Source organism: Mchenga conophoros, linkage group LG4, assembly GCF_057382185.1.
Source record: "Mchenga conophoros isolate Kocher_MC1m ecotype Shallow Benthic linkage group LG4, M_conophoros_male_GT1.1, whole genome shotgun sequence".
In the NCBI taxonomy this organism is placed as follows: Eukaryota; Metazoa; Chordata; class Actinopteri; order Cichliformes; family Cichlidae; genus Mchenga; species Mchenga conophoros.
In genome coordinates, this window is record NC_140529.1 from 14,443,908 (window position 1) to 14,466,560 (window position 22,653).

General features: G+C 38.5%; 1 protein-coding gene across 8 annotated transcripts; it reads right to left on the bottom strand.

Moving 5' to 3' along the window:
• Positions 1-434: 434 nt before the first annotated feature.
• On the bottom strand, positions 435-22,150 carry LOC146575724 (CD209 antigen-like protein A). Of its 8 annotated transcripts, none has more exons than XR_014892174.1 (5): positions 21,988-22,150; positions 6,320-6,409; positions 1,548-1,605; positions 1,189-1,304; positions 435-794 (listed from the first exon to the last, which is right to left on the bottom strand). XR_014892174.1 is itself a non-coding variant. In XM_085270565.1 (5 exons), the coding sequence occupies exons 1-5, from the start codon at positions 22,032-22,034 to the stop codon at positions 674-676; spliced, it is 435 nt and encodes a 144-aa protein (XP_085126691.1). In that variant the 5' UTR covers positions 22,035-22,150; the 3' UTR covers positions 435-673. The 8 variants fall into 8 exon arrangements, 1 of the variants encoding a protein (XP_085126691.1); XR_014892171.1 differs by lacking the exon at positions 1,548-1,605 and adding an exon at positions 10,143-10,246; XM_085270565.1 differs by having other exon boundaries at positions 6,320-6,412.
• Positions 22,151-22,653: the final 503 nt, after the last annotated feature.

The window sequence follows — 22,653 nt, forward strand, 5'->3', positions numbered from 1 at the left end:
CCCAAAGAGGGACAAAGGGACTCTCCACCATTTGACCTTAGAACTGAAGAAGCTTCTCGGATGAGAGGTGAAACGTCTTCGAGCAACTCAAAGAAGTCCAGAGGCTTTTCTTTCCAAGCTACTTAGACGAGCAGAGATAATATTATTATTACGAGGAAATCAGTCATATATATGTGTGTGTGATGTGTGTTTGTCATTGTTCCATTAAGAAAATAAACAATTGATTTTACAGTTTATATTTATATTTTCTATTTTATTTTTCTCTGTTGCATATTCTGTAAATATTTTATTATGTGCATATAATCTGTTTCTCATTAAAATGTAATGAAAAACAGATTTTAAGAATTCAAAACAGTTGTAACTGTTTTTAATGTTTTGAATTCTTAAAATACATCAGCGATAATCTTTCCTGCATCCTTAGAAAAAAACTTCTGTCCAAAACCAATGATCAATAACCTAAGCAAACAATAAAATATTAAAATACCAAGTCAAAAATATGAACATTAAAATGATCCATTGTGGTGAAGACAGGAAGTTGTTAACAGTAGAACAAAAACATGAGTAACAGATGACAAACCTTTATGAAATTTAACACTAATGATGTCTAATTGAAGTTGGAGAACTACTTGGATTATTCAGAAATTTTAATTTTCCTTGTGTCATCAGTCAAAAATCATTTCTCACAGATCCAGGTCTTGGATACAGAAGATTGTGATCGTGTCCATTTTCCCTTAATTTCACAGCATACTGCAGAAAAACCATGAACAGGATCCTGCTGGCCTGGCGCCAAAAACCTGTTGGATAAAAAAAAATATTATATTAAACTAGACTAAAATCATGTCAATTGTCACATTTATATAACTATGACTCTCTATAAGCATTTTCCAGATTTCTGTTGCAATTGACCTGCTTTAGACTTTTCTCTGAGTATCATCATGTACATTAACAGTTTTCAAGTTTTTTATGAATATTAAATCTTCATACTCTTAAATCTTAGAATAAAACGAAGGCAGAGCTGACTCTCTGCTCTTTGAAAATATTTTCACAGCTGTTTACAGACATCGGTTTTAAATGTGGGTCATATATTTGTTTGCTGATGTAATGTATTGCCATGCTGTCTTCCAACACATGGTGGTATTAAATAATAACTTTTTGGTTTTGGTTTTAATTTAAAGGAAAATGTCTCACGCCTCTGTCAGCGGGGATCCATCCACCCATTCCCATTCATGTTCCCCAGTTTTACTTTTGTAACCGGCTGTCAGACCAATCCAGGAGTCTCCTCTCATATTCAGTTCAATAAATTCCTAATTGAAAACAGACATAAATATTTCGGCCAGTCATAATTCAGTACTTCTGTTGTTGTAATATCATGTTGTGAATTTGTCTGAAAGAAAAACTAAATGAGATGAAACATTTCAGTTCACTTCTCTGAAACATTTCAGTTCACTTCTCTTGTCCTTTATAGAATAGATAGATCAATAGACAGTAGATGGGCAGATGGTCAAAACACAGAACTTCTGGCAGTTGCATCAAACAAACACACCCACCTGTTCCTCTTTGTTGTTTATGATCACCAGATTGGCTCCCAATCGACAGGACACTTCACTTAAAGTCAGACACATGATACAAAAACAGAATTCACGTTTTTATCCTTCTATTGCTTGTGTGTGTTGTGACATGTGCAGGCTTGTGAACAGGAAGACTTGGTGAATCTTAATGACATCATTAAGTGAAAAAAAAAACACCAGACTGTAAAAGTGCACTTGTCTCAATAGAGCTTCTATGAGGACAAAAAAGCCATAGCACTCTCTGTAGACAAAGAGAAGGTCATAGAAGCTCAGATAAATTATGAAAGCTCGTCATTCCTTTGGTCTGGAAAAAAACACATTTTGCCAACGTTTTGAGGCTGGGGTTCTGACATACTGTTGGACTTCAAACTCTGGTTGCACACATGAGTCTATTTATTCGATTCAATTCAATTCAATTTTATTTATATAGCGCCAAATCACAACAAAAGTCGCCTCAAGGCGCTTCATAGATACAGAGAAAAACCCAACAATCATATGACCCCCTATGAGCAAGCACTTTGGCAACAGTGGGAAGGAAAAACTCCCTTTTAACAGGAAGAAACCTCCGGCAGAACCAGGCTCAGGGAGGGGCAGCCATCTGCTGCGACCGGTTGGGGTGAGAGAAGGAAGACAGGATAAGAGAGACAGAGGTTAATAACAGATATGATTCAATGCAGAGAGGTCTATTAATACATATTTATCAAATTGTTGTTCCTCAGCTATTCCATCCTCAGGTCCTAAGCTTAGTAAGAGTTGACAAAAGCACAGACACTCTGTACTTAAGTAGAAATACACTACTTTTAACAAATACTCCAGTAAAAGTTGAATTACTGATTCAACTTCTTTACTCAAGTAAAAGTAAAAAAGTACAGTCTTTGAAATGTGTTCAAACTGAGAAAGTAAAAAGTAGCTCTTTAGAGGACATTTCTATTTTTGTGCAAAGCTAACTGAACCTTGTGTTATATTAACATAATGATAAAGTAATATCAATAGATAAGAATACAAACTTCAGTCTAACTTTTTAAAATTCTAATTATACTCAGCTTGAATCAGAAGAAAAAGAAAGAAAATTAAAACGATTTCCTCTAAACAGGAAAATTTGTACAATCAGGGATTAAAGTGGATTCACAAGTTTGAGGATCCCTAAAACTGGTTGTAATGGTTCAGTGTGGGGAAAAGAATCATAACTCATAATAATTTCTATTGAGAGCTCTAGTAGATTTTCTTAGTGTACAGTCTGCTCTTTATGGATGTACACAACTAAATTTAATCAGATGTCAGCAGATGTTTCATGAGTGTTCCTGGCTGATTTCCATCCTCTACAATGACAGTACACTGTTTATGCTCTTTTCTATTTAGTATAAAGTTGGTATGAAGGTGGAATTTAGTCAGTTGATCTCAGCATCATCACCTGAAATTCATATGGACTCTCTGCTACACTCGATGTAACCTGACTCTGACCATGAAACCACTGCCACTGTGCACCAGTCACACAGTGTTCTTTAAGTTAAATCCATCACAGTACAGACAACTAGCCTGTTTAAAAATGCCAGAGTGTTTCTTTAAATAACACAGTTAGTCTACCTCAGTTTGTTTTGCAGCATGTTTTACAATATGAAAAAAACACATGGTGTTAATAATGAAATCAAATGTTAAAATGATATTAAGGTGTGCAATGTGAAATTTGAATCTAGTGACCTCAGGGTTGGCACTGGCAACATTGATCAGTCACACTGATTTGTCACAGTACTGTGTCTGAAACCCAGCATATATGCTTCAGACTCTGGAATTATGTTCTTTTATTATTATCACCCTTGTCTCCAGGAGTGGCTTTTGATATTGGCGACATGGGCGGTTGCCCAGGGCAGCATCGTGGTGGGGGCAGCATCATGGCTGAGTCCAAATAAAGAAGTTGCTCGCACCCATGGTGCCCCGACATCATGCCAGTGCATTTTGGGGATTGCATGGGCACCGATCTGTTTTCAATTGCCCATTTGCGAGGAGTAAACGTGCCTTTACAAAAACAAAATAAAAACAAACCAAAAGGGCCGTCAACGTTAACGCTGTCATCACGATTAACGCAATTAAAAATTTTAATGCAATTAATCCATCTGGAGTGCAGAAGTACTTAAAATCCCTGAAAAGTCTGTCAACGCATTTGTTGTTTGTCCATTCTGTGCTCCAAATGGGTTGATTGTGTTAAGAAATATTTAGTCGGGTTAATCATGATGACGGTAATAACGCGTTAACGTTGACAGCCTACAACAAACACAAAAACTGAAGACATTATGATATAGACTTATAATAATTTTGGACCGATGTGTTTTCTAAATTCTTTCACACACATATACGAGAAAAGTGAGCGCGAGGGCCCTTGGTGTGCCTGCTTGCTGCTGTGCTGAAGTCTTACAACACAACCTGTCGAAAGGAGAGGGGGCATGCTGTTTCTAAATAGTGCACATTTCATTCATAATGTTGTTAATCCAAGCCCATTATATATTCATTGTTTCTCCTCGGTTGTGTAAAATCCTAGAAAAAAAAATTAATATACAAGGTGTAGGTCTATTAGTCTGTTAGTTTATGTTGTGGGGTTGAGTGTTGATACTGGAGTGCAAAATTACTGATGGAAGATGGACAAGAAAAGGTCAAAGCCATCAGGTTCTCAGTTTAGAAAAGAAGAGAAAAGTAGAGGAGAAACGGGCAAAAGATGCACGTAAGCAGATTTGGATGCCGGCAGGTGTCATGTCTCCTGAAACTAGGGTCAGGACTCTGCAGTCTATTTACACCTACAGGCCAGTGGACACTCTTTCAATGATGAGGATGTACACATCATCGACAGGGAGGAACACTGGTTTGAGCGCGGAGTCAAGGAGGCCATTTAGATGCAAAGGGAAAGACCATCTCTGAATTGAGTATCTTGTTTTGTTTCTTGTTTTGTTTTTCTTTTTGGTTAAGTTTCTTATTTCGAATTCCTTGTTTTTGATTTTGTTTCCTGTATAGATGTATTATTATGTCCAGCAAAAACGCTACCATTTTCTGTTAACTTCCTGTGTTTTAGACCTGCAATTTGGTCCTACATGCTGCCTGCCACACAGCATAGCCATGGCATGATTAGTGTGCTGGCAGCTGAGTGGTTGATTTTACACAGAAAGAGTACACTATATTACAAAAATATGAAGTGATTGCACAAAAAACACAACATGCAAGTAACACAGCTCCTGTGAATAATTCAGTAATGTGAAAAGAAAATCACCGTGCAGTACTTTTGCGTTAAAAGCACCATATGTATGAATGTTTTGGTCAATACTTGAACAGGGCTGTTGTAAGCTTCAGAGACACATATAAGACTGCAGTCTGGCTTCCTTGTCCCAGCGCTGTACAGTCATATTTTTTGGGGGGCGGAGGGGTGTGTGTGTTAAAAGATTTCTAGAAATGAGAGCGTGTCCATCAAATGTTGGATGGATACCATTTCACCTAATCACAGGTTTTCAACAGAAAGTTGTGCAATTATTTACAAAGCCCACATAATTTTCTGGACACTCCTCAGACTGCTTGTTGTTTAAGGAAGACTAAGAAAAAACTGTGAAGAAGGGGGGAAAAAATAACCAAAGTACTAAAGTGCTCCATAGTATAGTGGTTTACATCTTCACCTAATAAGCAAAAGATCCCCTGTTCAGTTCTCAGAAGAGACACAAATCCTTTTGGGGTTGTGTCGGGAAGGGCATTTTGTATAAAACAAAACAAATTGACAGTTGCTCCCCATCTGTTTGGGTTTTCAACTGCAACACATCATACTACAACTTTTTTAAATACACTATACTGCCAAAAGTAGTCAATTGTCTTCCTTCATATGGATATGGACTTGAATGATATCCCATTCTTAATCTACAGGGTCTAGTATGATTTTGGCCCACCCTTTGCAGCTACAAGAGTTTGAGGTTTGTTTGTTGTTTTTTTGGCTCACAGTGTCCACTCTTAATAACCCCAACGGCGTTCTTTTAGGTTGAGGTCGGGACTCTGTGCAGGCCAGTCAAATTCTTCCACACAAAAATTGCTCATCCATGTTTTTAGAGAATTTGCTCTATGTACTTTGGGTGCTGCCATCTTTTAACAAGAATGGATATCCCTAAGCTGTTCCAACAAAGTTGGTAGCATAAAATTGTCTAAAATATCTTTGGCATTGTGCTTAGTAATGTAATGCTTGGATCCAGGTTCTCGGCAATAGAAAACCATTCCATAAAGCTCTGTTCTTGAGCTAATCCAAAGGAAGCATGAAGTTTGAAAGTCTGTATTGATTAACTCTCCAGAAAGTTGGTGACCACTATGTGCCTCTAGTGTCCCTGCTCTGTGATTTTATGTGGTCTACCTCTTCAAGGCTGAATTTGTCATTCCTAATCACTTACACTTTGTTATAATCCCACTAACAGCTGACTGGAATATTAGGTAGCAAGGAAATTTCAAATGGACTTGTTGAACATGGTACCACGATGGAATTCACTGAGCTTCTGAAAGTGACCCATTCTCTGAAAACTGTTTGTAGAAGCAGTCTGCATGCCTCGGGGTTTGATTTTATACACCTGTGGCTATAAAAGCGATTGAAACACCTGAATTCAGTGAACACTTTTAGTAATAGTATATTACAACTGATATGCAGTCACTTCCATGACCTAAGAGGAAAATAGTTAATAAAACAAGTATAAAATACAATTCTGAGTACTGCTATATTTGCACATGAGGCACAACTTTCTTACCTAAAAGTTGGGTTTGCAGTTGGCTGTAATTGTTGCTCAGTTTGTTGTATTTGTTCTGCAGCTGCTCTTTTTCCAAAGTGACTGAAATATCTGCTTAGAAATAAAACAAAGCAAAAACGAAAAAAACATCTAAATATTCAACTTTATAAATACAGCCATATTTTTATTGTAAAAATCAGCATCACACTTTTTTTCCAAACTAATTTTGTTATTCATTGTTAAGTGACTAAGAACATTGGTTAGCATATGACTAATAACAAACATGGACAGGTCTATTAACAGCAGATTAGAATATTTAACATAGAGGATTAAACTATAACTTTAGAAAATATGGACAGATTAAACAGCAGAAAAAAACAGCTGCCACAGACAGACCATCTGTATCTCAAAAGGAAAAGTATAGTGTGTGTAGTATTAAGAAGAGATGTATGAATGATAATGGTGAGTTAGAAGATATATCAGTTTCACAGATTTGATTTTCATGAATCACAGGATGAACTGACTATAACTACAATTGCATTTCCATTTAAATAACAGTCTGATGTTGTTTGATGTTGCTAGTTCTAGCCTTATTCCTTCAGCTGCAGCTCCAATCTGAGGCTAAATGCTGTGAGAGCAAGCAAAGAGCAAACATTTAGACTATATCTAAGACCTACAGATCCTCCCATTAACAGCACACCAGTGCTTGTAGATGTTGATCAGGCATGGTCACGCTATTTCCCAGTGAACTGATTGCTCAGTAAGCAGTTGCATAGTATATAATGATCTCAAACCCCTGTAAGATCTCAAGCTTAGGACTAAACTTGAAAATAATGCTTTATGGTACAGGTCTCAGGAGTCAAATAAGGAAGATGGTTAGCTTAGCATTCTTTAGTGGGCTTACAACATTAAAATGACTGTAAAACGATGTATATGATGATATATAAGGAGAAGATATGCCTACTCTGGTTACATTGTCAATTAAAGAAAAAGAAAAAACCTCAGCAGTGGTCATATTGCAGAAGCAGTGTAACACACATGGGGAAACACTGTAGGGCGGTTGCTTTAAATGGAAATATGAAGTCAGAAGAGGAAGGAAAGAATAGCAGACTTGCAGCATCAAATAATGTTGCTTAAAAATATCTAATGTGGAAATAATACTGCCGTCGTTATTGGAATAAAATTCCTCACAGCGTGTCGTGATTCCAGCGAGAATCAGAAGATACAGCACTCCCAGGCACACTTTAAAAGCTCTGAAACAGCTTCTTTTCTTCTGTGTTTGTCCATCTATAAAGAAACCATTAAGCTTTGCTTGTTCCATATTCAGTTTTTCAGAAAAAACTGAATACTCAAACGTGTTTGAGTCCATAAGAAAAGATTCATTCTTATATCTGGAGGAATAAATATATTTCAATAAATATTAACGTTAGCCCGCGACTTTGTTCTTGTTTTGAATTTTGGCCCACTGTGTATTTGAGTTTGACACCCCTGTTATAGAATCATCAAACCATTTGTTTCCACAGCATGATGCGTATCAGCAACATTCCTGTCCTAGCAGCTCTGTCTGAACATGCTGAGACCTGCTTCACTCAAACAGAAAAAAAATCTCACAGAATTTCCGAAGTCCATATGAGCCTGAGGAAAAAGAGAAATAGTGATGGACATGAAACAAAGCTTAAATGCCTTCTAAGTTTTCTTTCTATTGAACAGCTGTAGATATTAAACATCTCATGAAAATGAAATGAAGTTGTAGTAAATATGTAAAAAAAAAAAAACCATCTCTATTTAATAAATGCAAGTTTACTATTTTTCTATTTACTCCCATGCCACGAACTCTTCCAGAGTCACATCTGTGGCAGCATTATTAATTCTTGTAATTTATTTGAAGGCATGCATATACGCACACATACACAAACACACAGGATCCGTTTCTGCACCATTTGTAAGAACTGAAATACGAGACCTTTAGCTCCACCTGCTGGTGTGTTCAGCTGCCTGTAACGTTAAAGTTCTGATGTAAAGAACAATATTTTCACCAAATGGAATAAAATGAAAGAACCAACTGAGAAGTAAAGAAATAAAAAACAAAAAAACAAACGGGAAAGATGCGAGAATGAGAATATTGTCTGTAATGTGATGTTTGAATGTTTTTTCTGTTTTTTATTGTTTTGTTTTTTTTGTTTGTTTTTATGTTGGCTGATATGTGAGAATAACTAGTGGAGATCCTAACAGAAAATTAGGAACTTGCCTTCTATCAGGCAAGTTGTTTCTGGGATCTCCTGCGAGCCACTCACCCAGTTTGGGGAGCACTACACCGAGTGCCCCAATTACCACTGGGAACACTGGTGCCTTTTCCCTCCAATTCAATTCAATTCAATTTTATTTATATAGCGCCAAATCACAACAAAAGTTGCCTCAAGGCGCTTCATAGATACAGAGAAAAACCCAACAATCATATGACCCCCTATGAGCAAGCACTTTGGCAACAGTCTTCTTGAGCTCTTCTCTAAGCCCTTGCTATTACTCCAGCTTCTCGTGTTCATTTTTTGTGATTTTGCTGTCACTCGGTATAGCAACATCTGTCACTATAGCCATCTTCCTCAGCTTGCCCTCCACTACTACTTCCACTTGGTTAGGCATCACCAGTTTTTCTGTCTGTATTTAAAAGTCCCTCATGATCTCACTTTGAATATTTGTCACACTTAAATGTTTCAGATCAAATAGATCACAAAAGTTAACACCAAATGTAGTTTCTGAATTAAGATGTTTATTAACAATTGAAAAAAAAAAGGAAGCCTACATATTCCTGTGCGAAAAAGGGATTGCTCCCCCAACAATTAACTGTGGTGTTTCTTTGTGAAGCTGAGTTCTCTTTCTTCATTACTGTCACAACTGTTCTCAAGAAATCACTCAAACAGGACCTGCTTGTCAAAGTGCAATACCAATCCTCAAAAGCCAGACGTGATGCCGTGATTAAAGGAAACTCAGAAACAAATGAGAAACAAATAAAAAAAACATAATAATGCTTTAAATTTACTTTTACTTGGTTACTTTTTGACACTTTACAGAAAACAGTTTGTACCACTTTCCACAAGTCTATGAGTTCAGCAAAGCATCTTCAGTAGAGAGTCATTATATGTAAACAACTTGGGAAGGATTTTTCTGCTTTCATCAGTGTAGTACAGAATCTTGTTAATTCTGTGTTATTACAAGGAAAAAATAGCATCAGATGATGGAGCATGATTTATTTACACAGTTTAAAAAGATGTATCATTCATTTGTTTTAAACAGCTCTTTCTCAGCAGTTGTTCTTTCAGTGTCTCTTCTCCTAAAGTCTCCCTCCTCTCCAGTCAGCTGCCAGCTACAAGTTTCTACCCTGAGAGAGCCACGATCTTCAGGAGGAAAGATGGAAGGACATCCATGAATGTGTTTAAAGGAGAGATTTTCTATAACCATAATGTGACCTTCCAGACAGATTACAGTACCCCATGCTCCGTGTGAAAACAGAAAGGGGCTACTGTATAAAAATGGTTCTTAAAGAACCATTTTTAAAAAGGTTCTTTGAAAAACCATTAAAGGTGCCCCAAAGAACCATTTCTTGATGGTTCTTTGGGGCACCTTTAAAGGTTCTTCAATGAACCACTGAAAGAAATGGTTCTTCAAAGAACCATTGTTTGAAAAGTTCTTTGTGGCACCAAAAAAGGTTCTTCTATGGCATCAGTCTAAAGAACCACTTTTGGTTCCAGTTGGAACCTTTATTTTTCTGAGTGTAGTAAGAGAAAAAGTAACATGGCTTTCTTTTTCCAAGGTTACAACTCAGAATCTAACATGTGTCTGTTTTTACTTTCTCTTTGCAATTCTTCCCTCATTTTCTGTCCTCCAGGAGACTCCCTCCTCTCCAGTCAGCTGCCACGCAACAGGTTGCTATCCTCAAAGAGCCGTGATATTCTGGAGAAAGAATGGAAGGAGCTTCAGTGCTCTGCTGGGGTTATACAGTACTGTGAGATCTTTAAGCTAAGATGGGGCATGAATATGTAGGAGAACAATTCTTACATGTTAGAGAGACTCCAAGATTTTAAGGCATAGTGCGAGTTCACATAAGCCAGATCACATTAATAAACAGGTCATCATTGAGTAAGAGAGAAATGTGGTATAGCTGGTGCCTCAGTTAGATTTGATATGGAAATACGCACTGGAAGAGACCAGAATACTTAAATCAGCCCTCACATTTTTCATTACTTTTACTTATTTTTTCCAGCCAAATGTTAAACATGAGGTAATTTTCTAATCAGATGTTATAGATGAGGTTTCCAGTGAATGTAAAGAGTAGAAATGCAAACCAGAATTTCACTGCTGCAATTGTCTGTAACTAACTGCATGCACTTCAGTAATTATTTAATTTATTTCTTTTTATATTCATACTAGAAAAAAAGCAATATCTGACTAATATTTTATATTATCTGTTCCATTGATATCGTACAGATAAAAATATTGGTAACAGCATTGTTTGTTTCTGTGGGTATGTTCTTGGTTAGCAGTTCTTGTCATTACCGCTTGATTATAGTACACCTGAACTATCCAGTGCTGGCTCTGCACTTAGGATGTATCATGATTTAATAGTTCGTTAGTTTTTATTTTCATGTGCTATGAAACAAGTGTGTGTTTCACTTTACATGTTTGAACCTTAGGGGTGACACAGCACTTTGTATTGCTAGAAAAACTTTTTAATTGTGGACCCTTTGCTGTCAACTATTTTAATGTTTGATATTGGCAGACCTTAAAGAGATCATAGTTTTGTTTTATGTATGGTAATGTTCAAAGTCTTTGGCCCCTCCACATATCTTTATATTTTGCTGGGCAAATTTGGTTACCAGGAACAGTAATTTCTTGACAAATGTGCAATCATACAGGTGTGGTGAAAAGTTTAGATTCACTCCTTATGGGTATGAGTGTTATGGGAATTTGGGTTTTTAATGATTTAGCTGAACTGTTTTGTTTTTTTTTTTTACCTGAATGGTATGATTGTACAGTATTGTATCTTTAATGACTTTAAAAAGCAAGAATTGGGTGCACACGTTTTTAATTTATTGAGGAGAACAAACAGCTATATGGCAGCTGTGTCACTGACAACTGACAATCTAAATGTTCTTGCTTAACAATGACTGTAAAAAAATCAACATTGATCAGAAACTTTTATTCCTCATTTATGCAAACAGATTGAAAATTGGAATTATTTCAAATATACAGTTATGTTGTTTAAAAATGTTCAGTATAAATGAGTTTTTAGCTTCAGCCTAAACTGAAAATGTATACACAATCTGAAGACAAATAAAACAAAGCTCAAAATCAAGATCTTTTTTTAAATTTTTTGTTTTTTATTATTTGTTGGTAATAATTTCATGTGGTCTTTAGTGAACAGTTCCACAAGTTCTTGTTACTCTTCTGGGCTTTTAAATAAAGCGAGTAATCTTCTTTGTAACGCCAAGTAAACTTTAGCGTACACATGAAAACATCCTAGAGAAGATATTTGGTCTTCTCAATGGGGCCTTACTTTTGAAAATTCTGACAATCATTTTGTCAAGTCTTGGATTTCCATTATTCATAAACCCCAGGACATTGTCAGCACCTCTCCACTTTTCCCGGAGTTCATTGTATACTGTCACAGTGAGATCTTCCATGTTCTCCAAGGAGATTTCAAGATTTTGGGACACAATTTTAGCCCAGATCTTTTCGGTAAGCCTCTGTATAACTTCTTCAGCTGGACGCCATTTCTTCAACCCCTTTATGTTGCTCATTGCGTGCATAACCAGATCTCTGGCAAGGCGTTCCACAAGTTCTCTGTACTCGTCTCGGTTTTTAGATAAAGTGAGTATTCTTTTGGGTAATGCCAGCAGATGTCTGGTGAATGTTGGGACAGTAATATCATCCTCAAGCTCTTCCTTCAGACTTGAAATCAAATCTTTTTCCTTGCACTTATGCGCTCTACAAAGATTGGTGAAAATGGCTTTCGCCATACTGGGCAGCCTCTTTGGACATAGATCCAAATGTTTTCCCTCAATTTCAGGCCAGATTTTCTCAAGCAGACGATAACAGTTGGGAATCCTTGTGGAGTCTTTGTGTTTAGGGGAGACTTTGTTTAAGGCCCGTGAAACTACCAACTGAGTAAGTGCATAAACAAACATTTTTTCTGCAGACACATCATCAGATGCCAGACTGATGACAGAAGAAGAATCAACTTCTGACTCATGTACAGCTGGAATCACAGGCTTTTCCACGGGACAAGCTTCTATTTTGTCCCAGTGTTTTGTATCAGCTGTGGGCTTTTTCTCCATACAGCTTTTCTTTGGTTCTGCTGTGGCTTGGGATTGTGTGTCCACATGCTGAAGACTTGCACTGGCCTCTGTCTCCAGTTCCGGAGTTTCAGTTTTCTTATCATCACCACAGTTGTCTACAGATATTTCTGTAACCATGTCTTCCTTTGCTGGTGTTACCCCTGTTTTCTCATGGGAATCAGCGTCCACTGACTCAAGACACTCCTCTGTCTGTGTGGACACCGGAGCTCCCTTCTCCATGGTTGTCTCTGTTGCATCCACTAACATGGAGCAAAGTGATGTTGTGGCAGGTATGTCTGCTCTTTGTGAACTAAATGTGTTTAAATGTTGCTCGCTGTTCTGATGCATGAATGCGCTCTGAACTAAATCGCAGGTGTTTATGGAGTTCTGGAGTTCTATTTATAGGGTCGTGTCCTGTAGGCCCCGCCCACTGCCCTTTGATAATTGCCAAGCCCCGCCCACATCGAATGACTGTTGCCTAGCAATCGCTAGATGATAGTAGCACGGATGGGCACAGCCACTGTGACGTCATCCAGTGTTCTTGATCAAAGAGAAGTAAGTGTTGGCTTTCTTGCTGCTCAGCAATTGATAACAAAGAACCTTGAAATGTGTTTTTAGCTAAACTTTGACACAGCTGCAGGACATATATATATACAAAGCGGGTGATCGTGGCTCAAGAGTTGGGAGTTCGCCTTGTAATCGGAAGGTTGCCAGTTCGAGCCCCGGCTTGGACAGTCTCGGTCGTTGTGTCCTTGGGCAAGATACTTCACCCGTTGCCTACTGGTGGTGGTCAGAGGGCCTGGTGGCGCCAGTGTCCGGCAGCCTCGCCTCTGTCAGTGCGCCCCAGGGTGGCTGTGGCTACAATGTAGCTTGCCATCACCAGTGTGTGAATGGGTGGATGACTGGATATGTAAAGCGCTTTGGGGTCCTTAGGGACTAGTAAAGCGCTATATAAATACAGGCCATTTACCATTTACATATACATATAGTAGCTTCTCATTAATATTAAGTAGCTTGTCATTGTTATTAATGTCCTGCAATAAATAGATAAATACAAAAAGGGTTTTAAAAAGTGTGTAAGAGCCAAAGTGAATGTTTCTGTTTTGTTTATTTATTGTGGTGGCACAGGTGTTTAGATTTTCCTGCACCTCAGGTGATCGCGTGTTATTTACGTGACACAGGCGTTCTCATCAGGGAGGAGGTGGCTCGGGTGTTCACCCACTATTTTCACAACAGTGATGTGTATATATGTGTGTTGTGGGTGCACAAGTATGCATATATGTCTGTAAATTGTATATCTTTTGACGTATTACTGGGGTTAAATAAATAAAAATTACATGCATTATGTAATGTAATTGTAATGAATTTCTGAGTGAAGAAAAAGTGTTGACTATTAATTACTAAATAGTGGAAAGGGGGTGGGATTAAATAAGCTTATGCTTCTTCCTCGTCCTTTTGAACATGTAAGTTACTTATAAATATTGTTGCTTTGTTTTCCTTTTGTTTGTTTGTCTCTTTTTTCCCCTGTTGTTTTTATTTAAACATGTTTAAAATAAAGATTCAATACAAATACAAATGCTCACAAATGATGTAAGTTAATACATGCGCTATTTGTTTTGATTGAAAGCAAACGTTTATTGTTTAAGTTTTAAATAAATACGTGAAACACAAGTGGGACTTAGTATGGCTTATTGGAGACGCGTCACAGTACAGAAACAAACTCAGCCGGCAGCGGCTTTATTTGTGGATAGAAGTCGCAACAATGGGTTAAGATATTTTCAAGATTTAAATTTAATTGCAGGTCGGCGTCCATGCGTCTGTGATGTCTGAGCGGGCGATGCTTGGACCGACGCGGGACAGCAGCTCCTCAAACTGGGCGAGGGACAGACGGTGGTACCGCTGAAAGTGGCCGTCAGCCAGACGCATCTCCTGGAGCAAGTGGTGAAACTCACCAAACTGCTCACACTCGTGGAGGACCTGATGGACCCAGGTACGGTCAGGATGTCCTTTACGCCGCTGCTCTGCTCTCCACAGTAAATAGAGAAGGGAGACTCTCTCTTCAAACGCTAGATCGACAGCTGCCATCTTGCAAACATACCGTCTGGCACTACTTCCTCCCACATTTCTGGTTCACGTACGTGAAAATTGCATATTTTAACACTAGGAGTCCCAGGCTTCTACCTTTCTACCTTTAAAACCCGGAGAGCAGCCAAATGGCTGGTAGGCTTTTAGCTAAGCTTTAGCTTCAGCCAAGTGGAAGCTAAATTGGCTAGTCATTCATATGTAAATTAGGTTGTTACCTGGGAATTCTGGAGGGAGGGGAGTGGGGGTGTGTGATTGAGGGGGTGGGGGAGCTGCAAAAAGCTGTGAACTTCCTTTTGTGTTTCATCTTGATGCATTCTCAATCATCCAGGGAAATAAATCTCCAAAAGTCACCAACTGAGTGTTTCAGTTTGCCATCTTAGGGAGAAATCAACACACCTTATATATATATGTGTATATATATGTATGTGTGTGTATATATATATATATATATATATATATATATATATATATATTTATTAAGTAGCTTCTCATTATTATTAATGTCCTGCAGCTGTGTCAAAGTTTAGCTAAAAACACATTTCAAGGTTCTTTGTTATCAATTGCTGAGCAGCAAGAAAGCCAACACTTACTTCTCTTTGATCAAAGAACACTGGATGACGTCACAGTGGCTGTGCCCATCCGTGCTACTATCATCTAGCGATTGCTAGGCAACAGTCATTCGATGTGGGCGGGGCTTGGCAATTATCAAAGGGCAGTGGGCGGGGCCTACAGGACACGACCCTATAAATAAAACTCCAGAACTCCATAAACACCTGCGATTTAGTTCAGAGCGCATTCATGCATCAGAACAGCGAGCAACATTTAAACACATTTAGTTCACAAAGAGCAGACATACCTGCCACAACATCACTTTGCTCCATGTTAGTGGATGCAACAGAGACAACCATGGAGAAGGGAGCTCCGGTGTCCACACAGACAGAGGAGTGTCTTGAGTCAGTGGACGCTGATTCCCATGAGAAAACAGGGGTAACACCAGCAAAGAAAGACATGGTTACAGAAATATCTGTAGACAACTGTGGTGATGATGAGAAAACCGAAACTCCGGAACTGGAGACAGGGGCCAGTGCAAGTCTTCAGCATGTGGACACCGGAGCAGACATACCTGCCACAACATCACTTTGCTCCATGTTAGTGGATGCAACAGAGACAACCATGGAGAAGGGAGCTCCGTTGTCCACACTGACAGAGGAGTGTCTTGAGTCAGTGGACGCTGATTCCCATGAGAAAACAGGGGTAACACCAGCAAAGGAAGACATGGTTACAGAAATATCTGTAGACAACTGTGGTGATGATAAGAAAACCGAAACTCCGGAACTGGAGACAGAGGCCAGTGCAAGTCTTCAGCATGTGGACACACAATCCCAAGCCACAGCAGAACCAAAGAAAAGCTGTATGGAGAAAAAGCCCACAGCTGATACAAAACACTGGGACAAAATAGAAGCTTGTCCCGTGGAAAAGCCTGTGATTCCAGCTGTACATGAGTCAGAAGTTGATTCTTCTTCTGTCATCAGTCTGGCATCTGATGATGTGTCTGCAGAAAAAATGTTTGTTTATGCACTTACTCAGTTGGTAGTTTCACGGGCCTTAGAGAAAGTCTCCTCTAAACACAAAGACTCCACAAGGATTCCCAACTGTTATCGTCTGCTTGAGAAAATCTGGCCTGAAATTGAGGGAAAACATTTGGATCTATGTCCAAAGAGGCTGCCCAGTATGGCGAAAGCCATTTTCACCAATCTTTGTAAAGTGCATAAGTGCAAGGAAAAAGATTTGATTTCAAGTCTGAAGGAAGAGCTTGAGGATGATATTACTGTCCCAACATTCACCAGACATCTGCTGGCATTACCCAAAAGAATACTCACTTTATCTAAAAACCGAGACGAGTACAGAGAACTTGTGGAACGCCTTGCCAGAGATCTGGTTATGCACGCAATGAGCAATACAAATGAAGCAGGGAAATTGCCTCTAGGGGCTGATGAAGCCATTAAACAGAGGCTTGCCCAAAAAGTCTGGGCTAAAATTGTGTCCAAAAAGCTCAAAATCTCCTTGGAGGACATTGAAGAGGTCAGCGTGGCAGTATACAATGAACTCCAGGATAAGTGGAAATATCCAAACACTGTCATGCAGTTAATGAAAATTGGCCACCGAAATGTTGACAAAGAGATTGTCAAAAGTTTCATAAGAAATGCACCATTTAAGAGACCAAATATCTTCTCTAGGATGTTTTCATGTGTACGCTAAAGTTTACTTGGCGTTACAAAGAAGATTACTCACTTTATTTAAAAGCCCAGAAGAGTAACAAGAACTTGTGGAACTGTTCACTAAAGACCACATGAAATTATTACCAACAAATAATAAAAAACAAAAAATTAAAAAAAAGATCTTGATTTTGAGCTTTGTTTTATTTGTCTTCAGATTGTGTATACATTTTCAGTTTAGGCTGAAGCTAAAAACTCATTTATAGTGAACAGTTTTAAACAACATAACTGTATATTTGAAATAATTCCAATTTTCAATCTGTTTGCATAAATGAGGAATAAAAGTTTCTGATCAATGTTGATTTTTTTACAGTCATTGTTAAGCAAGAACATTTAAATTGTCAGTTGTCAGTGACACAGCTGCCATATAGCTGTTTGTTCTCCTCAGTAAATTAAAAACGTGTGCACCCAATTCTTACTTTTTAAAGTCATTAAAGATACAATACTGTACAATCATACCATTCAGGTAAAAAAAAACAAAAAACAGTTCAGCTAAATCATTAAAAACCCAAATTCCCATAACACTCATACCCATAAGGAGTGAATCTAAACTTTTCACCACACCTGTATGATTGCACATTTGTCAAGAAATTACTGTTCCTGGTAACCAAATTTGCCCAGCAAAATATAAAGATATGTGTCAGGATGAGGGAAACGCCTGCAGCAGCCGCTGTTTTGGGCCCATCCTTTAAGGAACTGCTATCTTTTCCTGTCTACAGTTTTATTTTGTGAGACGGTTTATAATTGTTGTGCCCAAGTAGTCGGGCTTTCGTGATCCCCTGCCCGTGCGTTTTGATGGTTGTTTACAGCGATGTTTGACTTGTTTCAGTCGCCACAGAACTATTCTACATTCCTTTTTGGAGTGCGCTGGGATCAAATATCACAACAACTACATTTGGCTCAGGCAGCAGTTCACCTGTGGGGGTGCAAATTACTAGGATTGTATACTTTTTTCTGTTTAATACTTTTTTGTGTATTTTGTTTGACTGTGTGTGGTGTTAAGTGCCCTTGTAGGTTTTTGTGACTTTTAATGTTTTTTTTTATTTGTTTGTTTGTTTGTTTTGGTTTTTAATAGTAGCCCGGATAGATTTGAAAGGCGTTTTTGTGTGTGAAAACGCTCCGCGTCCACAGTAGCGTTTTCAGTCATTTTCACAGAGTTGTGCGTCCACATTGAAACAGCCGAAAACGCTGACGTTCCAGTACTGCTCATATGTGAAACCCAAGATGATTTGACCTGCCTCATTTCTGTCTGCCGCTTATTTACTTTCCGGCTTTTTGAAACGTCGCAGCAAAATGTTGAGGAAAAGCACCAAGTTTTTTAAATGGAATAACAATGAGGTACAGTTGTTGCTGCAAGTAACACAAAAGTACAAAGTTGCAAAAGCGAGTGAAAGTTAAAGAATTTGAAGAAAAGCTATTTGGAGCATGTACAGACTGATATTAATCTTTAATAGGCTGTCAAAATTGAGAGCAAACAAAACCACTGCTGTATAATGCCCTCCGCTATCTTAGGCTACGTTCACACCGCAGGTCTTAATGCTCAATTCCGATTTTTTGATCAAATCCAATTTTTTTTGTCTGCTTGTTCACACTACAAATAAAATGCGACAGCAAACGTGCTCTAGTGTGAACGCTCGATGCGGCCCGCATGCGCAAAAGAAGATGTCATACACAACGCGCTCTGTTTAGACCCAAAGCAAACAATATTGTTTGACTGATGGCCCTTAATAGAAAGACTTCAGACTTTACGTTTCCCAAATTTTGCTTTAAGTTATTTTGTTATTTACATAATAATGTAGATAACCTAATAATTATCCTTATTGCTGTTTTAGAGAGGAGCGGTGCTTCAAAGGATAGTTGCAGATTTCTGTCAGAATCTGCAGATTATGCAGTACAAATAAAATGTTCACGTTGTCTTTCCAACAGTTTCACTAACATCTACACGGGATGGCCAGGAAGCATTCGCGATGTCTTCTCGGGCGCTTCCCCGGCGCTGATAATTGGCGTCTGTCTTGTGTCAGTGACGTAAAAGACGGATTTAATGCGACATGACCGTTCAAACAGCAGTCGCTTTCTAAAACATCAGATATGTATCGGATTCAGTACCACATACGAAAGTGACCCAAATCGGATTTGAAAATATCGGATTTGTGCCGTTCACACTGTCATACCATGATCGGATATGGGTGGCATAGGGTCAAAAAAAATCGGATTTGATGCACTTTGCCTGCAGTGTGAACGTAGCCTTAGTTTAATTGATCACATGACTGCATCATGCGTCATCGTTTTAGAAAGTCTCCATTTTCGCTGTCCACACTGCCACGGAAAGCACCCTTTTGAAATGTATGTGTTTTCAAAACGCTGTGTTTTCCATCTGTGAAAACGCCATCTCAGTGTGGATGGGAGGCCAAAACGGAGAGAAAAGGATGCGTTTTCAAACGAAAAGCCTTAGGCTTTGTCCACACATCCACATGTACCCGGGTATTTTTGAAAACCCATATTTTTGCACCTTTAGTCCACACGTAAATGGCGTTTTTGGTCACTGAAAACTGAGATTTTTGAAACCACCTGCCAGGGTGGAGATTTTCGAAAACTCCGTTCCTCCAGACAAGCGCAGCGTCAAATGTGTGTGCCTTTTTTGACGTCACACTGTGCGCTATGTTATTGTTTCGGTGAAATGGGATGCCAATGTTCACATTTTGGACAGAGAGGACAGATGGTTTGAAAGAGGAGTGAAAGAAGCCATTTACGTTCACTGTGAGCGAACGTCTTTGAACAGAGGGGGGTTTACGACACCAACTGTCTGCCATCCAGTTTTGAGTTCCCTCCCCCAGACGCCTTAACGCCCACTCACTTCCTGGGCATGATAAGGTGGTGCCAGGTTTCACAATGAGCTCACCTGAAACCCTGGCTGATTGGGACCCACACCCATTTTCACACCATGATTAGAGGATCATCGGGGGGTCCTTTTGTCCCTCTTTGGGGGGATACTCCCACTGGGTTTAAATCTGGGACTTTCCGCCATTTGACCTTAGAACTGAAGAAGCTTCTAGGATGAGAGGTGAAATGTCTTCAAGCAGCTTAAAGAAGTCCAGACGCTTTTCTTTGCAAGCTCCTTTGACTACGATGACCTGGATGACTGAGAACCTTCACAGACAAATATGGCATATACATTTTTTTTATACAAGTCCCACAATCATATACATCATCTGCATCAATGTGGAAATCTTTTTAACCCTTTGGGTTATTTTTTGGTTCTGGGATCCTCATGTTAGGACTAGAGATGGCACAATACCACTTTTTTATGTCCGATACTGATATTATAAATTTGGATATCGGCAGATACCGATATGAATCCAATATAGTGTGTTTTATAATCAATACAACTGTTTTTTTAATATCTTGCTGCATTTTGTATGGGTCCAAACTCAAGTTTAAAAAAAACACTAATGCTATTTTGTTATACCTGTATTCAAAAAATACACTGCACCGAAAATATTTCATAGTTCAGCAAAACTGATGAATCTAATAAACTTAAACCTACTCCATCCTCCCTATTCTGGTATTTAAAAGAGTAAGCAACCTAACTAATAGGGTTGCAAACTCCCAGCAAAAAATAAATATAAAAGGGAACCACCCCCCACCTCATGATGCTTAATCGACGTAATCAACTTTAATTTGATGCAGTGTGAAAAAAATGCACAGAAATCAATTATTTTTCTACAATATTTAAATAGATTCAACATCTTTCTTCAACAGAATTGCAGAATGCACAGGTGGTACCTTCCCAAAGGAAAAAGTACTATAGCTTACAAGGGTATATTAGACTTAATAGTTACTATATACAGTAATGGTCTTCTATACTTTTTACATCAAATTAAAATTTTGGGTGTAAGATTCAGATAATTATTTATTAAAAGCCAGACATTTTAAAAGAGAATAAGAAAGAAAAGTATATATTTGTGCCCCCCTTTTCCCTGTTCATGCCCTATCGGCCCCCCTGGCTAAACTTTGCTAGATCCGCCCCTGCACAGTTACCAGCCGTCAGCTACATAGAAAAAGATCCTGGTGTAGAAAGTAATATTAAATAAATTCTAACAACAGATTATCTTTTTTTTTTTTTTTTTTTTTTTTTTTTTTATGTTATTACCACCACAAGTCTGAAGTGGCAGTCCTGTTTCTTCTATGCTTTTTTTTTTTTTTTAAATGACATCAGAAACAGCAGTATGCGACATTACGTGATGGCAGAGCTTCAGTTCATCCTTTGTCAAAAAAAAAACAAAACAACAGATTATCAAGCTTAAACATGCTGCTGTTGTTCAGCCGCTTGTTTCCTCTTTCTGGCATGAACAAACAAGAGAGACGGACTCGCGACAGAAAAGCCGATCAGCTGATCATTAATCAGTTTCATGATTTAAGTAGCAGCAGGAGAGGGAGGGGGAGAGAAGAGGCAGTCGCTCCATATATCGGTTGATAAGCTTAACGCTGGAATGCTTTACAAACATTCAGAGATGAACTTACACACTTGCTTTACTTCTCTCTGGGATCACTTTCTTGGAGATGAAATGCCGGTTTGGTGGCGAGGCTCCAAATGCTCAACCAGACCGTGACAGGTCCCGCACGCCACAGCCGCTCTATCACTTGATGCATAATGCTCCGACGTGCTACGGTTATGAGCCGAGTTACGCCAGGTCGCAAGTTTTGTGAGGTGCTTTTTTGATATTTAATGGATCGGATTACATTTTTTATTTCTCTCCGATATTGGATCCAGTAATTTAGGTCAGTATCGGACCGTCCATCTCTAGTTAGGACCTATGAAACACATCGTGCAGACTCTTGGATGTTAGAAGACAACTGATGCTGCTCATGAATAAGACTAAAGGTAGGAAGGTGTCCTTTATAACTAAACCTTAAGTTTTATATCATAGTTTATAATATAGCACGTGTATTTCAGTAATAGCTTCTTTATTTCAGTATAGTGGTGTGCGACTCTTACCAGTTTGTCCTTGAAAAATCCACACGAGTCCAGATTTCCGAGGACATGGCACGTGGAGTCTGATACTCCTATAAGTTATCCAAGTCATCCAATTCTTTTGTAATGGAAAAACAAACATTCATGTCTCCGGTAAGTTATCTCAGGGACAACTGTTTAATTCATAGCAGCTTCTGCAGTAACCATGGTAACCACGGACACTGAGCGGATGGTCCGATGCAGGTCAGACTTTGGGAAGTTATCCTTCAAGTTTCTGAAAAAAAAGGCTCCTCAGCTGTGCGGCTGTTTGTCAGAATATGTTTTATATGAGCAGCGTGTGATGCTCACTTCACTGAATGAAGAGCAAACAGTTAGTTGCATTGTTACGAGAACATGCGCGTATTAATTTCATGATTTATTAAATGTATAAATGTTAATATAGCTACATGCAAAGAAATCAAACGGTGTCCATAAATTATGTTTAATTTTTACATTTTTTGAGTTAATCTGAAATCATACAGTTAATCTGTATGATTTCAGATTAACTCAAATAGATTTTTACAATTTTGTTAGATTTCAGTTATACACTCAGACAGATTGCAGTCAGTGGAATTTAAAAGAGTTAAAATGATATTTTGTATCTGCAAAACAATACATTTATTTGATTTATTTTTAGTCTAGCACTGAAAT